The following is a 17,448-nucleotide window of genomic DNA, read 5'->3' as shown; positions in this document are numbered from 1 at the left end:
GGGGTAAATTTCTTTTTTTATGGTTGGGGGGGGGGGGGGGGGGCTGGGGGGGTAGATGGGGGGATTTTATTCCTGTCCGAAACGACCATGTACGTGTTTTTCTCAGACGTCCTCTCAGAAAATTACAGGCTGAATTACCTACTGTTTTACACTGAACTCGGTGGTCCTCCGGTAATATTAGTCCTGTTCGGACGCACATCCCTGAGTTTCGTCACCTCACTTTTAATAAAATAGCTTTTTGTCCACTGCCACGAACCGTGATTACACTCTGGGAATAAAGTATATACTTATGACATAAAGGGCTGTCAATATTTTAGGGCTTATGCAGTTTAACTGCGGAGGCAGGAATGTGCAGGTGGGAGACTCGGTGGACCAATCTCAGCTGTTGTGTTACATTTCTAGGGAGGTGTGAATCAGACTATACGGTACACAGCTCTGTGTAGGGCATGTGCAAGCTATAGTTGACACAGAAGACTTCAGTCTCTATATCTCGAAGACTTCCCACTAACTGACACAAATCATTTTACCAACCTCTTGCTTGCTGGTAGATGGAGTCTTCTTTTTCTTCTTCTTCTTGTTGGCATCCGGGGGCACGCTGGTCACATTCTTTTCCGATTTCACCGCCTCCACCATCTTCTTCTCTGGTTCTTGTGGCACGGGAGTAGGAGGCTCCTCCTCCTCTGGCGGCAGCGGGAGGGGCTCCAGGTAATAGCTGCGTGGTCTGGGTTTCACGTGGGTGTGGTAGAGGAGGAGCCTTTGCTGTTCTTCGAAGCGAGTGACCTTGCGGTCGACCCGAACTGTTCCGAACCAGCCCCAAGAAAGTGGAGCAGAGTGCTTTAGGCCCTCAAACACATCCCACGGTGAGATCTTCTGCTTCGTCGACACCTGCAGGCCCTGCAGCACAAACAAAAAAAAGATGGAAAACATGTTTTACACTTCCATTTGCAGTACAACTGTGCCGAAAACCAGAACCAACCAGTTCTTTACTCTTAATAACTACATTACTGTTATATTTCACATCAATTTCATAGACCCTAGATCAGAACCATGTGGGACCGCAAAAGATATGCTACACACAAGGGTTACGGAGCAATTCACAACAGTTTTGTGCATTAGGACTAAAATCGGAATAATAAGGGTTAAAAGGGATTAAACAGTCGTGAGGGATGGTGTTTAATCAGCTGCATTTATCACACATCAAACTATTCTGACACCAAGCACATTTTGATTCTTTCATTCTAACATATACAAAACAAACCATTAGCTATTGAGACCATCCAAAACTCAAGTGTCGATGGATACCTCTTTCTCAAATCCAGCGATTTTGTTGCCCTTGGTGTCTATGAGTGAGCCCTGGGGTTCACAGGTAATGACGTCCCGAGTCTGCTTAGGCAGAGGCAGTAACTGTCGCACTTTCTCCAAACTCTCCGACTGACGATCCCCCAACTCTTTCTGCAGAGCAAATCAAAGAAATTAATTAAATCTTGTTCTTAAATTATTTCTGTGAGAACTACAACAAAGCGTACCCACAATTAGGGGTGGTCGATATGGTCCTAAAATAATATCACAATATTTCAGGGTATTTTTGTGATTTTTTTTCAGGACTTCACCAACTTTTCATGACCAAACAATTTTAAAAAGACATGGACAAAAAAACAAAACAAAAAAAAAACTATAAAAATAAATAAATAAATAAAAATAAAACTACAATCAGGTCTAAAAAACATAATAAACATATTTACACACAATCTTTAATAATAAAATGTGTGTCAGATCCTGAGAGCTCCATTGTGTAGGGATAAATTACTGAATTAACTCTGAGCTGACGTAATTTGTTAGCTCAAAATACATTTTATCCGGCAATAAAGAAAACACAAGAATTTGAAGACCAAATTTTTATGACTTCTCCAAAACTTTGGGTATTTTTATTTTTCCAAAAAGCCTGAAAATTCATATTACTTTTCCAGGCTCTTCATGACCATGACACCCTGTTGGTGATATGACAAAACATAAAAAAAAAAAAAAAAAAAAAAAAAAAAAATTATATATATATATATATATATATATATATATATATATATATATATATATATATATATATATATATATATATATATATATATATATATTTCAAGAATACACTACTGCAACAAATATTTAATAACGGATATTACATTTTATTTGGCAAAATTATTGCATTTGATATGATATGGAACACCCCTAATTGAGATTTACACCAGATTGTAATATCCAGGATTAAAGTAAAATAAATGATACTGAACAGATATAAACAGTAGATATTTAATGGGAGATGAGAACAGTATGAAATTTTCTTTTGCTACAAACAGCAAAAAGATTTGTAGCCTGATGCCCCATATGGCCCTGAAATAATATAGACAAAATTATTGCATACAATACGATATGACACACCCCTACTTAGCTTTTTGCAAATTCTAGATGGAATTAACATCTTATCATGCACGATCAGAAACAAAAAGCATTTTTCTGAGGATAATATTCAATATCAGAATGCTGACAGCCAGAACTGCAGTCTCACCCTGAGTTTCTTCACCAGGTTCATGTAAGCCCTCTTATTCTCCTCCATGCTGCCCTGAGAGATACTAGACATATCTGCTGCCAGAGTCCCGTTAATAAGCACACTCAGCATGTCCAGTACGGTGGTGAACAGCTCACTGATGGAGAGAGAGACAAAAAAAAAGTGTGTCAATTCTCTGCAGAGATGGAAGACAAGCCAAAATCTAAAATATGAAGTGTATGAAGTGCCCGTTTGCAGGTTACTTTGACTGCTTGTTAACTGTGAGAAAGATTAAATTGCCTGCATATAAAAATGAATATATATATATCCCGTGTAACCACATTAATTCAGCTCACAACACAATTCACAAACTGCTGGAACTCACTTATTTGACTGCATGTCCACAGTCCCACTGCTGATGATGTCCAGGAGAAGCACCGCCCACTCATTGGTTTGCTGCGTGCTTCTCTGAACTGTGTCAAACATCCCACCCACCTAGAAAGAAGGAGACAAAAAGTGAGTGACCAGAGAGCACAGACCTGTAAAGTGAACACAGCACATGATTTACTATAGTAAGCTTAGACTGTAGAAATAAAAGATGAAAGGCAAAGTCCCTCACCAAATTGAGCCGCAGCTTCAGAGCCTCGTGCATCATCTGCTTGGCCTTGCAGTCATCCTGGTACTGGTCTTCACGCCAGTTGGTGACAATCTAAACACAACAAGGAAAAAGCAGTTAAAGAGCTATAATACAGGTGTGCATTTAAAATACTTATACATGGAACAAAAGATCAACAGAACACTGTATTGAAGGCTGTATCTTTGCTTTAGGTTGACATAGTGCTGGGCGGTACACCGGTTCATATAGAGGGGAAATTAGAACTGCATTTTCACATACCGCCATACCCCTAGAGCAGGGGTATTTAATTAGAATCCAGTATGGTCCAGTTAGACAAAATTTCGACAGTCCAAGGTCCGGACCGATTTTTAACTTGTGTTATGATTCAGTGCTATATCCTGTAATGTTGTTTAACCCTTTCCAGACTAGGGGAATAATCCCGATTTTTGGATATTTTCTTAATTTTGCCTTTAAAGGCACTTTCATTTAAAATAATACCCACATATTTTATATCAAAATGTTCAGAATAATCTCAACTATCTCAATAATAAGGGAATAAGTGGCCTGGAGGATGTATGAAGAGATTATGTGGCCCTAAACCTCAAAAATGTGAAATCCGATTTAAAAATTATTCCTATATAATGTTAAAAATATATTTTACTCGTGTGGATAAAATGTTTTGGTGCTTGAAATTGATTTACTAAAGTCTTAGCTTCACATCAGTAGTTAACTATATATAAAATAATATATAAATGTAAAATAAAGATATAAAATTATTTTTTTGTAAAAACGTTTATTCAGTAGCATGTTGCCATTCTACTTGACACAACAGCAAACAGCCATAAACTTGGACATAAACATAAAAAAAATCACTGTTCATTAGCAAATGTTTACTTTACTGTATTAAAAAACATTGTCTGTTCATTAGAAAATGCTTACTTTCACATATAAAAGCTAACTAAGTTTCCCTTTCTCCCACTCACCTAAGTGGAATGCAGAAGAGCCCACCTGAAGAGACGGTGGATTTACTCTCTTTTATTTCACTACACTTCACTTTACACCTAAACAGACTACCAGTGTTTTGCATTCACTACACACACAAATAAAAATTAAGAATAAAACTAAATACAACAAAGTCTAATTTGAACATAACAGTATGATATATATGGCACAATCCATCAGTGGTCATAAAATGTTTATTTGTATGCAATTTGTAAGTGAAGCTTACTTTTACTAAAAGAAAGAAAAACTTTATACAATAAATATTTACTAATGGGTAGAAAATGAATTTTCCAATAGCAAAGTAAATATTTACTGTGTACTAATCAATTTAGTCAGATCATGACTATAGAAACCTAACTAGCTTCAGTGTTTACTGTGTGTGTGCATGAGTGAGTGAGTGAGTGAGTGAGTGAGAGAGAGAGAGAGAGAGAGAGAGAGAGAGTGTGTGTCGGTATGTGTGTGTGTGTGTGTGTGTGTGTGAAAGAGAGAGTGTGTGAGTGTGTGTGTTCGCGTGTGTGTATGGGAGAGGGAGAGAGAGATTCCAGCTTCTCTATCAGCCCTGCGTTTCCCCAAAGATCCTTTCTCTACATACGGCAGCAGCATTTAGCTCGCTAGCTCGCGAACTCACATAACAAAACATCCCTAATGAGTGACAGTTTTATAAATACACTAAATACACTCACAGATCTTCAGTTGGATCCTGATCGGTTCTATATTTTTCCTCATTATAAGAATCAAAGCCGCTGATGCACTTCTACCTAAAACCGCTGCTTCTCTAACGCTGCTGTAACTTGAGCCGCGGTGAACTGTTTACACCCCGCCCCCACGTGTCTTTCTATATGACTCAGACTGATGTAATCATGTGTGGGAGGGTTTTTTGTGATTTTCTGAAAGCCTATTGGTCAGTTTTACACAACCAACAGAGATGACAGACACATGAATCCACCAATTATAGATGAGAGGCTGGTGACAGACACATGAATCCACCAGTCGCAGATGAGAGGCTGGTGATAGACACGCGAATCCACCAGTCACACAAGAGAGGCGGACCGTATTGCTCGTCTAAAAGGCATATAAATCCGGACCTGAGTGACGTACAGACTCAGGATTGGATATCATAAAAGGGCGGACTCTGTTGATTCAGGAAATGTTTGAACTGTGTTTCTGTGCCGTATTATTGCAAATCTATTTATAGAAACACCCAGCAACGCTGCGTTTGACGCGCCCGCGCGTCCGTCGTCTGGAAAGGGTTAAACTATAATAAAAAAATATATAATAATAAAAAATACCTCTCTGGACAGATTTTGTATACATTTCTCATCTGTTTCTCTGTCGTGCTCGGTGTGACTTTAGTTTCCACCCGTTCTTGGGCTCTCTATCTCCTTATACAAGTTTTTTCATGGCCGCGTCCCAATTCAACAGCCGGAGCAGTGAGGAGCGGATTGTTTATTTATTTTATTTATTTTCTCCGCGTCTGCACAGATCTGATTGACTGAAGAAAGCGTTTGGTGATCTTACCCCACACGTGATTGGTCTGTGAGTGTACTGCGCCGCAAAGCATGTATACAATTAAATACTTCTCAGTAGTTTATCGGTTTGGGTTCTGGAACACGTTCCACCTATTAGTGACCACTGCCCTAGAGGCACTGTGGAGCGCTGTGTAAAACAGTGCTGCCAAGAAAAGCACAGTAGCAGAGCTCACTTACTAATGCTAACCAGTTAGCATAACATGCTAAGGCAGCTCGGTGGAGTTAAAAGCTGTCCTGCATGGAGAAACATGAGAATAGCACTTATAGAGCTTCTGCTGCTGCTACTCACAATATGAGTAACTATAGCCCGTTTAAATATAATAATACTGTAGATTAAATAAAGAAACATATTAATGCACACTAAACTAAATTTATTTGTTAACTGGAGAACCAAGGGAATTACAGACAAACTGATAAACAGCTGCATAAATACATTAATGCCTCTAATGACTTATGCAATAGAACATCTGAAAAATATCTCTTTTGAATAAACTGAGTATTTTAGGTCCTTTTATGTTTTTTTATTGAAATAAAAATATTTAGCTAGTTTTGTAAAGGAAGCCATGTTAATGTTGGTGTGTATCTTTTTAAGGTTACACTCTTCAACTGTTTTTTTCTGATAATAAAGTCTAAATGTGTAATTTTTGGGGGAAACGTAAACCCAATAGTAATCCAAAAAATATATAAATTAACAAAAATAATAAAAAAATATTGTAATATACTGTAAACCCATCAGAATCTTGCTAAATACCGTGATATGCATTTTTGGTCATATCGTCCAGCACTAGGTTGACATTTTGTGAATTACATGCAGCATTCACTAAAGTAGAAACTTCTAACCCCAAAAAAACATCTAAACTCAAAAGACAGAAATAGAGCAATCTGGAATCTGGCTTCCAACTAAGAAGCTGTGGGGTGATATTAAACCATTATCATTTTAAAACATTATCCCAGTAGATTCCAGAGACTGAGACTGTAATAGTAATAATCATCTAATTGAGGTTATTTCTAGCAAAGGGAATGATTAGAACCAGTTATAAGGGCACAGGATGCCATAATCCTGTAATCCTGTTGTAACAAAAAGGCTTACAATTATACCACCATATATATATATATATTTTTTTTTTCCCACATACAGCCATATATATATATATATATATATATATATATATATATATATATATATATATATATATATATATATATATATATATATATATATATATTGTTTAAAAATAGATCAAATTATGTGTATATGACTATAAATAGTAAGCATCCTTATCCCTAGGATCCGTATTTTTACATTTGGTAAATATCAGTAACAAATAAAAGTGGACAATGAATGTATATTCTCCATCTCTTCTTATTGAAAGTCTGTAGTACCTGCTGTACTTGGCTGTAGAGGGAGGTCAGGAGGCCCTCTCTCTGTTCATCCTGGCCTTTCAGGCATGTCAACACCAGAGACAAGAAAGGCTGCTGGCTCAACAGAGACATACTGCCAAACAGACCACAACAGAACAAGGAAAGAATAAGAGCTGGGCCAGTCAGCATTCATCACACCGTATCAGATCAAAGGTATCATCAGTTGTGAGCCAAAACACGGACGACTACAGAACAAGGTGATTCATAACAAACGAGCACAACGGTCCGTGTACCTCTTCTGTTTCTGTCGATCTCTCTCCTTGCGGGAGGAGGAGCCCAGGTGCTGCCCCTTCTCCAGTTCCTCCCCGGCAGCTTTCAGTACGTGACCCTGTACTGACGTGGGCAGCTTAGCGATCAGAGGGGCCACCAACCACACGCCTGAGCGCTCTGATGAACTGCAGCAAAAAAAACCATACAATCCTTTAATATGAGCGCCACACACAGGGCAGGGGCAGCACCACTGGATGGAGAAGGAATAACAGTTTCTTGTTATAACCTTTGAGACACTGACTGATCAGATATATTTTCTTTATTCTTTTAACACAACAAAAGGTCACAGAGAGGGAACAGCGTCTTTAAAAGATCAATCAAGCCTCCGTCAAACGGAAACCCAATAAGGCCAGAAGTGCCTTGGGTGGATGGGATTTCTGCTAAGCTCTGATTGGGGTCACCCACCTGAGAACTGGTTTGAGTTTGCTGGCATTGTTGCTATTGGAAACGGAGCTGCTGGAGGCAGCCGAGCCATTCCAGGAAGGGTTACTGGAGTTCATCTCAGCAGATTTCTGGAAAACCTCGATAGTTGCCTTGGCAATATTCTCAAGCAGAGAGTACAGCTCCTGTAGAGATTCAAAATGCACTATAATCATCCTGTAACAACACAGAACTGAAGGAACATATATGTAATCACCAATGCTCCTATCTAAGAGTGGGCGCTAATGGAAAGAGCAATAACGGCGGTGAACATCTTGTGTATGTTTGGTCGACTCACGTTATTTGAGCTTTGCTTAATCATGAGCTGCAGCTCCAGAGAAGACTGTCTCATGGTCCACTGGTCCATGTTCTGCAAGCAAGAAACCAGACACAGCATGAGAAGAAAAAAACTAAATAAAAACACTGGAGATCAAACCGCAAGAAACTAGGGGGTTCCACTGCTTGACTGTTTTTGTTTATTTTGAGAAGCAGCCTCCATGCCCACTTTCCCCTGTAAGAATTAGTGCCTTAATTTAAACCACATGGCAGGGAGTGGGTAGTATTTAAGGAAACATGCTGTCAGGACTACAGCTAATTAATTAGTGGTGGTTAAGAATAAAATAAAAAGGCAAGCTTTAGAATAGGCCTGTCTAATGCTGGGTAATAAAAAAAAACATTTTAATGTATTGTAATACATTTGTTACTGAGAAAAATGATACGCATTTCTGACAAGCCGTACATCATTGATTTCATCAGTGCTTAAAAACAAACAGAACAACTGGCCTTCTTTTACAGTGTAATTAGTACTGTTAAATTACTGTGCAACTAATTTTGTAAATAAACAATACTGTATTAAAAAGCTGTCCAATTTGATTAGCGTTTTTCAAGAATCCGATGCTATAACTGCATGTAAAAATATGAAGATAAGTATTGTAAAAAAAAATGTGCTTAAATATCATGGACAATATTACCACCATATATTCCCAACTTTGCCTCCGTTCACACAGAGCAGACTGCAACAAGTGAAAATGTGGCAATCGAGGCTGTTTTGTGGATTTGCAAAAAAATCTCACGTTAAAGGACCAATGAGGATTACATTATCAGGAGTAAATGTATAAATGATTAGGATATTAAGGTAACATTAAAAGCTCACGGACTCTCATCTCTTGTCAGCAGAGCTTAAGCCAGTATTTTCTAACTAGAAACTGTGCAGTATGTCACAGAAGTCTGAGTAAGTGTTTTCCTCTGATTTCACTTGCTGTTCATGTGGTCTGCTAAACTAAGCAGTATATTATTTGGATCTGTAGTGACTCTAGCTCTAGGGTGTGTATTTTCAGAGTGGTGGTCTTTTTTTGCCAGAGTGAGCAATGTTTCTGTGGAGAGTAGCTGCATTACTATGCTATTGTATTAACAAAATATCAGTAACATAAAATTATCTTAAAATAAAAATTAAATCTTAAGTAAAATTATCTTAAAATAACAATAACATCACTTAATGCATTCATTTCTCTGACAATATACTTTTCTAAATAAAAAGGTTATAGTGACCAGCCTACTAGAGGAGAACCTTTTAAAGGTACTACAATGGGTCTCTAAAAGAAGAGCTATTCTAATGCTCTAATGCTTCAAGATGCACCCTTCTAACACTAAGGGAGTGTAGGAAGTAGCCTTCATGTCTTATTAGTCAGGTTAGTATGCAGGTCTGGATTTTAAACTCTATCTGAGACAGCTGTAACGTAATCACCCAGACACTGGCACACAGTCATCTCTCTGAGTGACACTTTGTGTGGTACTGCGGCAGTAGAGCAGCTGTATCAGAGTGGAAACAGATCCCTTATACCCCCACCACCTCGCCCCAGGGAGCAGCCTGTCAGCAGTGATCTCCAGTGGACCCCGGTGTGTCTACTGGGCCTGGCAGCATGGGGTTCAGTCCGAGTTCACTTTTCCTGATGGATGAAGCACGGCTGGGTGCCCAGCTATATGCGCTGGGACAAAGATACGTCCCTGTGGTCCTGCACTGACTTGCACAGCTCAACATAATGACCTATACTGGTATAAGGAACAGATTTGCTCTGGTCTGGCTGCTCATATCGTTATGGCTCATATTTCATAGTTCTTTTCTTAAGCTGCAATCAGCACATTTTTGCAATTAGGTCTGTAACGATAACCAAACGTTCGTGAACAATAAATATTGTTGCAATAAACAATATTTAGCCATTTAAGGCCATCCAATTCCACAGATATAATGATAATATAATAGATTAACAACACGTTTACACACTACTTTAAAAGTGCATAGAGATGCTAGTTATTAAGAATACTAAAATTCCGAAAATAGCTTAAATATCCTAAACAAATAAAAATTAAATTAAATTAAATTAAAGTTTTTAAGCAAAGATGGCATACCAACTAATTCATGTTAGTGGGTTTTCTCATTATTTCTCACTATTGAGGTCAACAATAACGACTGAGGTTCGGTTCATATATTGTATGATAATTTATACTGCTAAATGATGCTATGATTAAAAGTTTTAATGTACTGGTAAATGTATGTACTGTAATTAATTTTGCTGCTAGTTTCCCTACTTTTCTATTTATCTATTTTACTCCTTATTCTATATTTCTTTCTTTATTTTATTTTATTCTTAGATAGTAATTGCTCTTGTAGGTGGAACTAGACTGTGAGATCTAGATTTCCACATGTACCACATGTGATGTGAATGAAATCCTTGTAGTCAATAATGTACTTATTGTGATAAGCCTATGTAAATTTAACTCAAAAGGCTTTACACACAAATAAAACAAACTCAAAAGATCATTAGATCTCTAAACATCATTGTATCTTAATCTTAGACCCACGGAGGGCTGTGTTTGAGAGTGTGAGTGTGCACTGAAATGACCTGAAGGATGCGCTTGATGCGCTGTCTCTGAGGGTTGTCTCCCTCCTCGCTGTCTAGCTGCCTGTGAGGGTAGCAGATGAGCTGCAGCAGCCTCTGAGCCTGAATGTTGACCAGCACTGGGTCCTGGAGGGCACTGCTGTCCTCAGAGAGAGACTTCAGACAACGCTCCCCAACCCACTCCTGAAAGAGAAAGAGAGAGAGAGAGAGAGAGACTGTGAGCAACAGACTGAGACAACGAAATGAGTGATGGCCCAGACATGCCAAGATTCATTTCCTTTCCTGTCTATTGAGGCGGTGGTTCTCTATGCTAGCCCTGGAGAAGCTCTGTCTTGTAAATTTTGCTGTTTTTATATTATATATAATATATAATAGATAATCTAATTCATCCACTAATTAACAATAACAACATTTTCAGGGTTATTCCACTAAATATTGATTTCTGAACTCCTAAAATTTTATGAATATGAACTTGTTTTTTTTTTTTTTTTGCATTATTTGAGATTTGAAAGCTCTGCATCTCTCTAAATGCTCTAAATGACAATGTTCTATTTGGAATTTGGGAGAAATGTTGTCTGTAGTTTATAGAATAAGGCAACAATGTTCATTTTACTCAAACATTTTCCTATAAATAGCAAAATCAGAGAAACAGATTCAGAAACTGAAGTGGTCTCTTAAATTTTCAAAATTCACAATCATGTGAATAAAATTTGACTAAAAAGAAAAAAGTTTACTTTTTATCCAATCAGAAAAGTAGGCTCTAAAGGACAGTGGATTAAACAATACGATCATTTCCACGTTTTAGAAAATCAATCCTGTACTACAAAATACAGTATCGCACAACACTAAATTTAGTTCTACAAAGGCCTGGTGTCCTCTTATGAGGCCATTATACTGTCACCTAGTGGTGGAATAGGAGTTTAACATGTTACAGTTTCGGGTTTTGTTCAGATAGTTACATTTAAATTAACAGTAAATACAGTAAAGTGTATGTTTTTTATATTATGTCTTAGTGTTAAAGCAGCACTTCATATAAGCCATGTTGCTTAAAGTGGCGCATCTGTTGTTTTTTACTTTTGTTTTCCTATTTTTTGATTTTGTGCTGCTGTGTTCAGGCACAAAATTAATGTTTTGCACATCGTTACTAACTGTGACTTCATCATGTTCTATCGGAATATAAAACTAAAGTCCTCATATGTGGACATCATTTTTCTCAGAAATTACATCATGTAAAGTAATAATTCTTTGTTTTTATACTAATTAGGTGCCAATTAACCCAAACAGTAAAGAGGAATAAAAAATGCATTTCATGCAAAATTCAGGTTTTAGGAGGTTAGGGAACAGTAAACATTTTAAAGATGCTAACAAGGAATAGCCAAAACGAATTATTTCTATGCATTTCAACAACACTGCCTCTGTTCAGGAACACTAATGACAGTATTATACAGCTACTTCTATTCAAAGTGGTAAAGCAGAACAGCACAACTTAACAGCTTTAGACAATGAGATATACTGCTTTCACACTCATAGGTTAGAGCCTTATTTGTAGCTGAGATTCAAATTCCTTGCCAATGAGATACTAGAGCTAAATCCACAACTAATCTCACCCCAAATCAGAGAGTTCATGAACCATATGAACTAAAAACACAAAGACAACCAAAAGATTAAATCTCAAACTATAACAAGACAAAAAAAAAATCACTAAAGAACTCTCACCTGCTGACAGATGCTCTTCAGCACATACTTGGCATAAACATCTAAACTGGCTGTTTCAATAGAGACGTTTCGGCCTCCGGATTTTTTGGACCCCATGTCGTCCTCTCCGATGTCATCCAGCCCAGCAGGGTGAGAGAAGCCTGAGCCTTTTAGCTCAGCATCACCTAGTAAAGGTTAATACAAACATAATCATAACCAATCAGTACACTGTACCAATCACAGCCAGATATTCCCAAGCCTAAATTCAATTCTTTACACTTTAAAGACAGTGAGGACTCATTAAACCAACACTATAGGCAAGATATTTTTGCTCTGTAACAGATTACAGTTTAAAAAATCATCTTGAAGTGAGCTGATAATTATCACTATGCTTTTATTTTGAATGTGTTTAATAATGCATACTAATCCAGAAATTGAGATGCCTCACCCAACATGAAGACAGCCTTCAAGACAGCAAAGACAGCTCCCACCACGATGCTGTTCTGAGATGCAGCCAGCAGATGACGATCACATGATGACCTGATCCCCACCGTCGATTTATCTAAACAAACGATCAGAGATGTTATTTAACAAATCTATGAATGCATCGATGTGGAAATTCAGGGTCAATGTAAATATCCAATATTTCTCGTATATTATATAAACAGCTCTGGGGAAAAAATAAGAGACCACATAAAAATGATGAGTTTCTTTGATTTTACCAAACTAAAAAACCTCTGGGACAAAATCAGGAGGAAGATGGATGACCACAAGCCATTAAACCAAACTACACTGCTTGAATTTTGTGCACCAGGAGTAAAGGCATAAAGTTATCCAAAAGCAGTGTGTAAGACTGGTGGAGGAGAACCTCCATGTCAAAATGCATAAAACTGGGATTAAAAACCAGAGTTATTCCACCAAATATTGAAGATTTCTGAACTTTTAAAACTTTATGAATATGAACATGTTTTCTTTGCATTATTTGAGGTCTGAATCTCTGCTTCTTTTTTGTCAGCTATTTCTCATTTTCTTCAAATAAATGCTTTAAATGACAATATTTTTGGGGGAATTTGGGGGAAATGTTTTCTGTAGTTTATAGAATAAAAAACAATGTTCATTTTAATCAAATGTATACCTATAAATAGCAAAATCAGAGAAACTGATTCAGAAACTGAAGCGGTCTCAATTTCTTTCCAAAGCTGTATGTATATATATGTATATGTATATATGCTGATGCAGATACAGATTTTCCAGAGAGACTAGACACTAATTTAACAAATATAACATTAAATTGGCTTTAAATTTAACCTTTAACAAACTGTATGCGAACAATGAAATCAAATCAATGTCTGTCCCTAGGAAATATATATATATATATATATATTTTTTTTTTTAAATATATGTTTTTTTTACTTCCTTTGAACAGTATTTTTTTCTATTCTCTTGTAAAGTTCCATTTTGAGATGATAGGTCTGAAAGCGACAAACAGTTTATTTATTCATTTGCATGACATTTTGCCAACAGCTAATTTCAATAATGATGAATCCAGTGCATTATTTTTGGAAGCCCCTAGGTGTAAATAAACTGCCTTTGGGTTGATACACATGTTCTGCAGTACCTGACTTGCCATCCTGTGGGCATGGGTTTCTCTGTGGTGTTCTAAACAGATGCAGCAGAATCCTACAGGTCAATCTGGCTCCAGGCTCAGAGTCTTGCTCGCTACAAGCTGCAACATAAACAGAAAAAAATGCATATTAAAATAAAAATCTTTAAACAAGAAAAACTAATGTACATCATACCACAGTCAATCAAACAGACTGGTGCAGTCATTTGATGATTGGGATTAACATGCCCAAAGTGTGTCAAAAAAGCTTTCCACACTACAGCACCTTCAGCTTCTTCACCAAATTCGGGTGCGAAACAAAAGAACCGGACCAGTCCCAAACGATCTCTGAAGCAGTTTGCTTGCGATCCGACCCAGCTATAAAATATACTCCTTTTATTTGACCTAAACTGCTGATAAGACACAGTTTAATCTAAAATATGAACATAGAATGTTCACTATATTTACTTTCTTGCTCCCACGCCAGACAGCTCTGACTAATCAGAGGAGACAATGTGCTCGTGTGTTTTTTTTGGTGCACATTATGATGTGTTTAGTTTTATGTCTGTGTGAAACCAAAGTAAAAGAACTCATCAACTGATCCGGACCATAGAAACCAACTACAGGTGAGAAAATGCTCTAAGCGTCCTAGACTCACTTCTCTCCTAGATCACTACATAGGACATTGCAAGATTTGCCCACAGCCTTTCGTTTACAAACCACTATTCCAACATCACACCAACCAAGCAGCTTATGTCTTCACTCTCAAAGACACTGTGCCCTTCCCCTACAAACCTCGTTCCTTCTTATCCACAACCACTGACTATATCACTGACTATATGGTTGTAATAACAATAGTAACAACAACAACATGAACTCTTTCAGAGTTCACTCCTGTATCTACAGTGTACTCAGAGAGTGGGATGATTGTTCCAGAACACCGTCGATAAATGTTCAGACTCCTACTCGCATGCTCTGCAGTCAGATGCACACAGGCGTCCAAGGCAGAGGTTCAGTTGAAAACTGTTTTGAAGTGTCTCTTTGAAGTATAACAGACTGACGTGGCACTTTCAGAACTGCTGTGTGAAATAGAGATATCAAAGAAGAATGTGGCACATAACTGACACACAGGGACAGACCAAGACATAGTGGCCTTATTTATACATGAGAGAGGGGGGAATGGAATGTGTGTGTGTGTGTGTATTTAAGGTGCCGGCAGGTCTCTGGCTGCAGTACAGAGGCTTGTTGCATGGACACACATCAGACAGGCTGCTCATTGTGACTCTCTGTTCTCAGTTCACTTCAGAGATTTCAGTCCTGAGTAAAGGCAGCAAACAAGTGTCTAAAATGTCTCGAAGCCGCTGTGTCTGCTGTACCGAAACACCAACCGTTACTCTGTTACTCATCTCACAGATACCATCACTTTTACAGCTCCCTGTTAATAATGATAACAGTGCGTGAAGCATCTGGATTACTGCCAACCAATGCAATTTATGATGCAACAATAAGATCTCCCAGGAGCAACACTGGCAGCTTCCATCTATAATGATGTACAATCAGGAAAAAAAAAAGAATGGAGTGTAAGGGGCAGTACTGTACCAGCATTGAGGAGGGAAGGGATGGCAACACAGCGCACCAGATCCTCCAGCAGCAGACACTGTCGAGCTATGAGGATGGCCACAAAGGTAGCCAGGGAGTCATGGAAGGACAGGTCACTCACCTAAAAAATAGACAAGTTCTGACATTAGCAGATCTTCAATATTAAAGGGATACTGAAATGTTCACATTTCACATTAGTGCTGCCCGATTATGGCCTAAAAAATATCAATAAATAAATATTTTTTAATTGATTTTCCCCTTACTAAACTACAAACTGCAGATGACAAAGAAATGATTAAAAACTAGGTTTACCTGTAAAAAAAATAATTCATTAATGAATTAATAAAAAAATGAGAAGGTCCTAAATTAATCACAGAAGAAACTTTGATGGAGAGGTTGTTATTGTTTTCCACAATTTATCACAAATCCTCACCGGAGATCAATGGAGCTGCAGTTTTTAGAAGCGGTGGAATTTACTTTTAGCTAAATATATGCTTTAACCCACCGGGTGTTTGTGTTGGAAGAGCCGGTAACCAAGGTAAGATGGATAAACACTTCAGAAAATAGTAGCGTTTTCGGATAATTAAGATTAAAATGATAAATTGTTTATGTAAAATCATGATGACTCCATTTTGAAAAACACATTAAAACTGTAATTTAAACTAACCAAAATAGTCGTGAAAATCGCACAGCACTACATCATATTTTTGTGAATCCCTGTATGTATCTTTGTATATAGTGTAGTAGTGCTGTGCGATATGACGATAAATATCGTTTCTACAGTAATTTCATCAATTATTTAAGCAAATAAATAAAGTAGGCTACGATGAAATGTATTGGCCAGGACACTTTGCATAAACTTGGTTTATATATGTGATAAAGTAATCTTCGCAAAAAAAGCTTCATAATGTGGTTTTGCGACATGACGCTGCTTCACGTTATTTGATGGACACTTTTAAAAATGTTAATTAAGTTTATTTTGATAACTCAATTTAAATACCTGTCATTTTGAAAAAATAACTACTGCATTTGATACATATATATTCTCATTTGTGAAAGTTTGGTTTAATGTCATATTGAAATAAAGTTGGAAAAAAGTAAGCAATGATATTATTTTGTCATATTTTTCGAAGAATAACTGAAAACATACTCATATGTGGTATATCATGATATATATCGTTATCGTGATATAAAAAATTCCATATCGTGATATATGATTTTCCCCATATCCCATATAACAGACAATAAAACAGCACATGCCTATACCAGAAGAAAATGACTATATTTAAAATATGTAAAAAAAAAAAAATAAAAAAAAAAACTGCCAGGTTTAGAAGTGCGCAGAGAGCAGTAGTGGGCGATCAGAAACACACCTATAATTACTCTGCCAGGCCAAGTAAAACCTATAATCCAGGGGTGTCAGGCTGCAGCACTGAAGGGTCACAGTAGAGCAGGGTTTAGCATTCTACCTCATTTGATACAGCTGATACAATTCATCAGCTAATGGCCAAAGGCCTTCAAAAGCCGAGGTCAGTTTTAGTTTTAGAAAAGGGAAAGCCTTCATCTCTGCTTGGCTTTGATGCTTCTGATATAATCCAAACATTTGGCAACAGAGTATTTGACGTTGTATATCAGTGCTTGCTGCTCAGCATAGTTTATAATAAATACCAAAATGGACCACACATTCTGCAGCTTTCTGAAGAGCTTAAATACACCACCATATCTTTACTCAGCAAGGATTAAAAGACATTGGTACAAGAGATTAAAGTGACACAATCAAATGAATAGGAAATGTTCAAGAACTGCTCAAACACCTTCTGGATTTTTCACTTTCACAAGCTCCTATTTAAGAACAAGTG

The 17,448-nt window shown here is 37.3% G+C and overlaps 1 protein-coding gene across 2 annotated transcripts in view; it reads right to left on the bottom strand.

The window, feature by feature from the left end:
* med12 (mediator complex subunit 12) overlaps positions 1-17,448 on the bottom strand; it is a 44,060-nt gene that overhangs the window by 6,850 nt on the left and 19,762 nt on the right. For both annotated transcript variants that reach the window (XM_049474860.1, XM_049474861.1), the window contains exons 23-36: positions 15,590-15,710; positions 14,006-14,113; positions 12,836-12,949; positions 12,409-12,572; positions 10,696-10,875; positions 8,094-8,165; positions 7,781-7,941; positions 7,339-7,500; positions 7,067-7,178; positions 3,156-3,245; positions 2,922-3,031; positions 2,558-2,693; positions 1,303-1,452; positions 532-894 (exon numbers count right to left, since the gene is read on the bottom strand). In XM_049474860.1, coding sequence (XP_049330817.1) covers positions 532-894; positions 1,303-1,452; positions 2,558-2,693; positions 2,922-3,031; positions 3,156-3,245; positions 7,067-7,178; positions 7,339-7,500; positions 7,781-7,941; positions 8,094-8,165; positions 10,696-10,875; positions 12,409-12,572; positions 12,836-12,949; positions 14,006-14,113; positions 15,590-15,710 — 2,043 coding nt within the window. The remainder of the gene's footprint in view (positions 1-531; positions 895-1,302; positions 1,453-2,557; positions 2,694-2,921; positions 3,032-3,155; positions 3,246-7,066; positions 7,179-7,338; positions 7,501-7,780; positions 7,942-8,093; positions 8,166-10,695; positions 10,876-12,408; positions 12,573-12,835; positions 12,950-14,005; positions 14,114-15,589; positions 15,711-17,448) is intronic.

The sequence above is a fragment of the Astyanax mexicanus genome, chromosome 2 (genome assembly GCF_023375975.1).
Source record: "Astyanax mexicanus isolate ESR-SI-001 chromosome 2, AstMex3_surface, whole genome shotgun sequence".
In the NCBI taxonomy this organism is placed as follows: domain Eukaryota; kingdom Metazoa; phylum Chordata; class Actinopteri; order Characiformes; family Acestrorhamphidae; genus Astyanax; species Astyanax mexicanus.
This window is presented reverse-complemented; position numbering and strand designations above follow the sequence as displayed.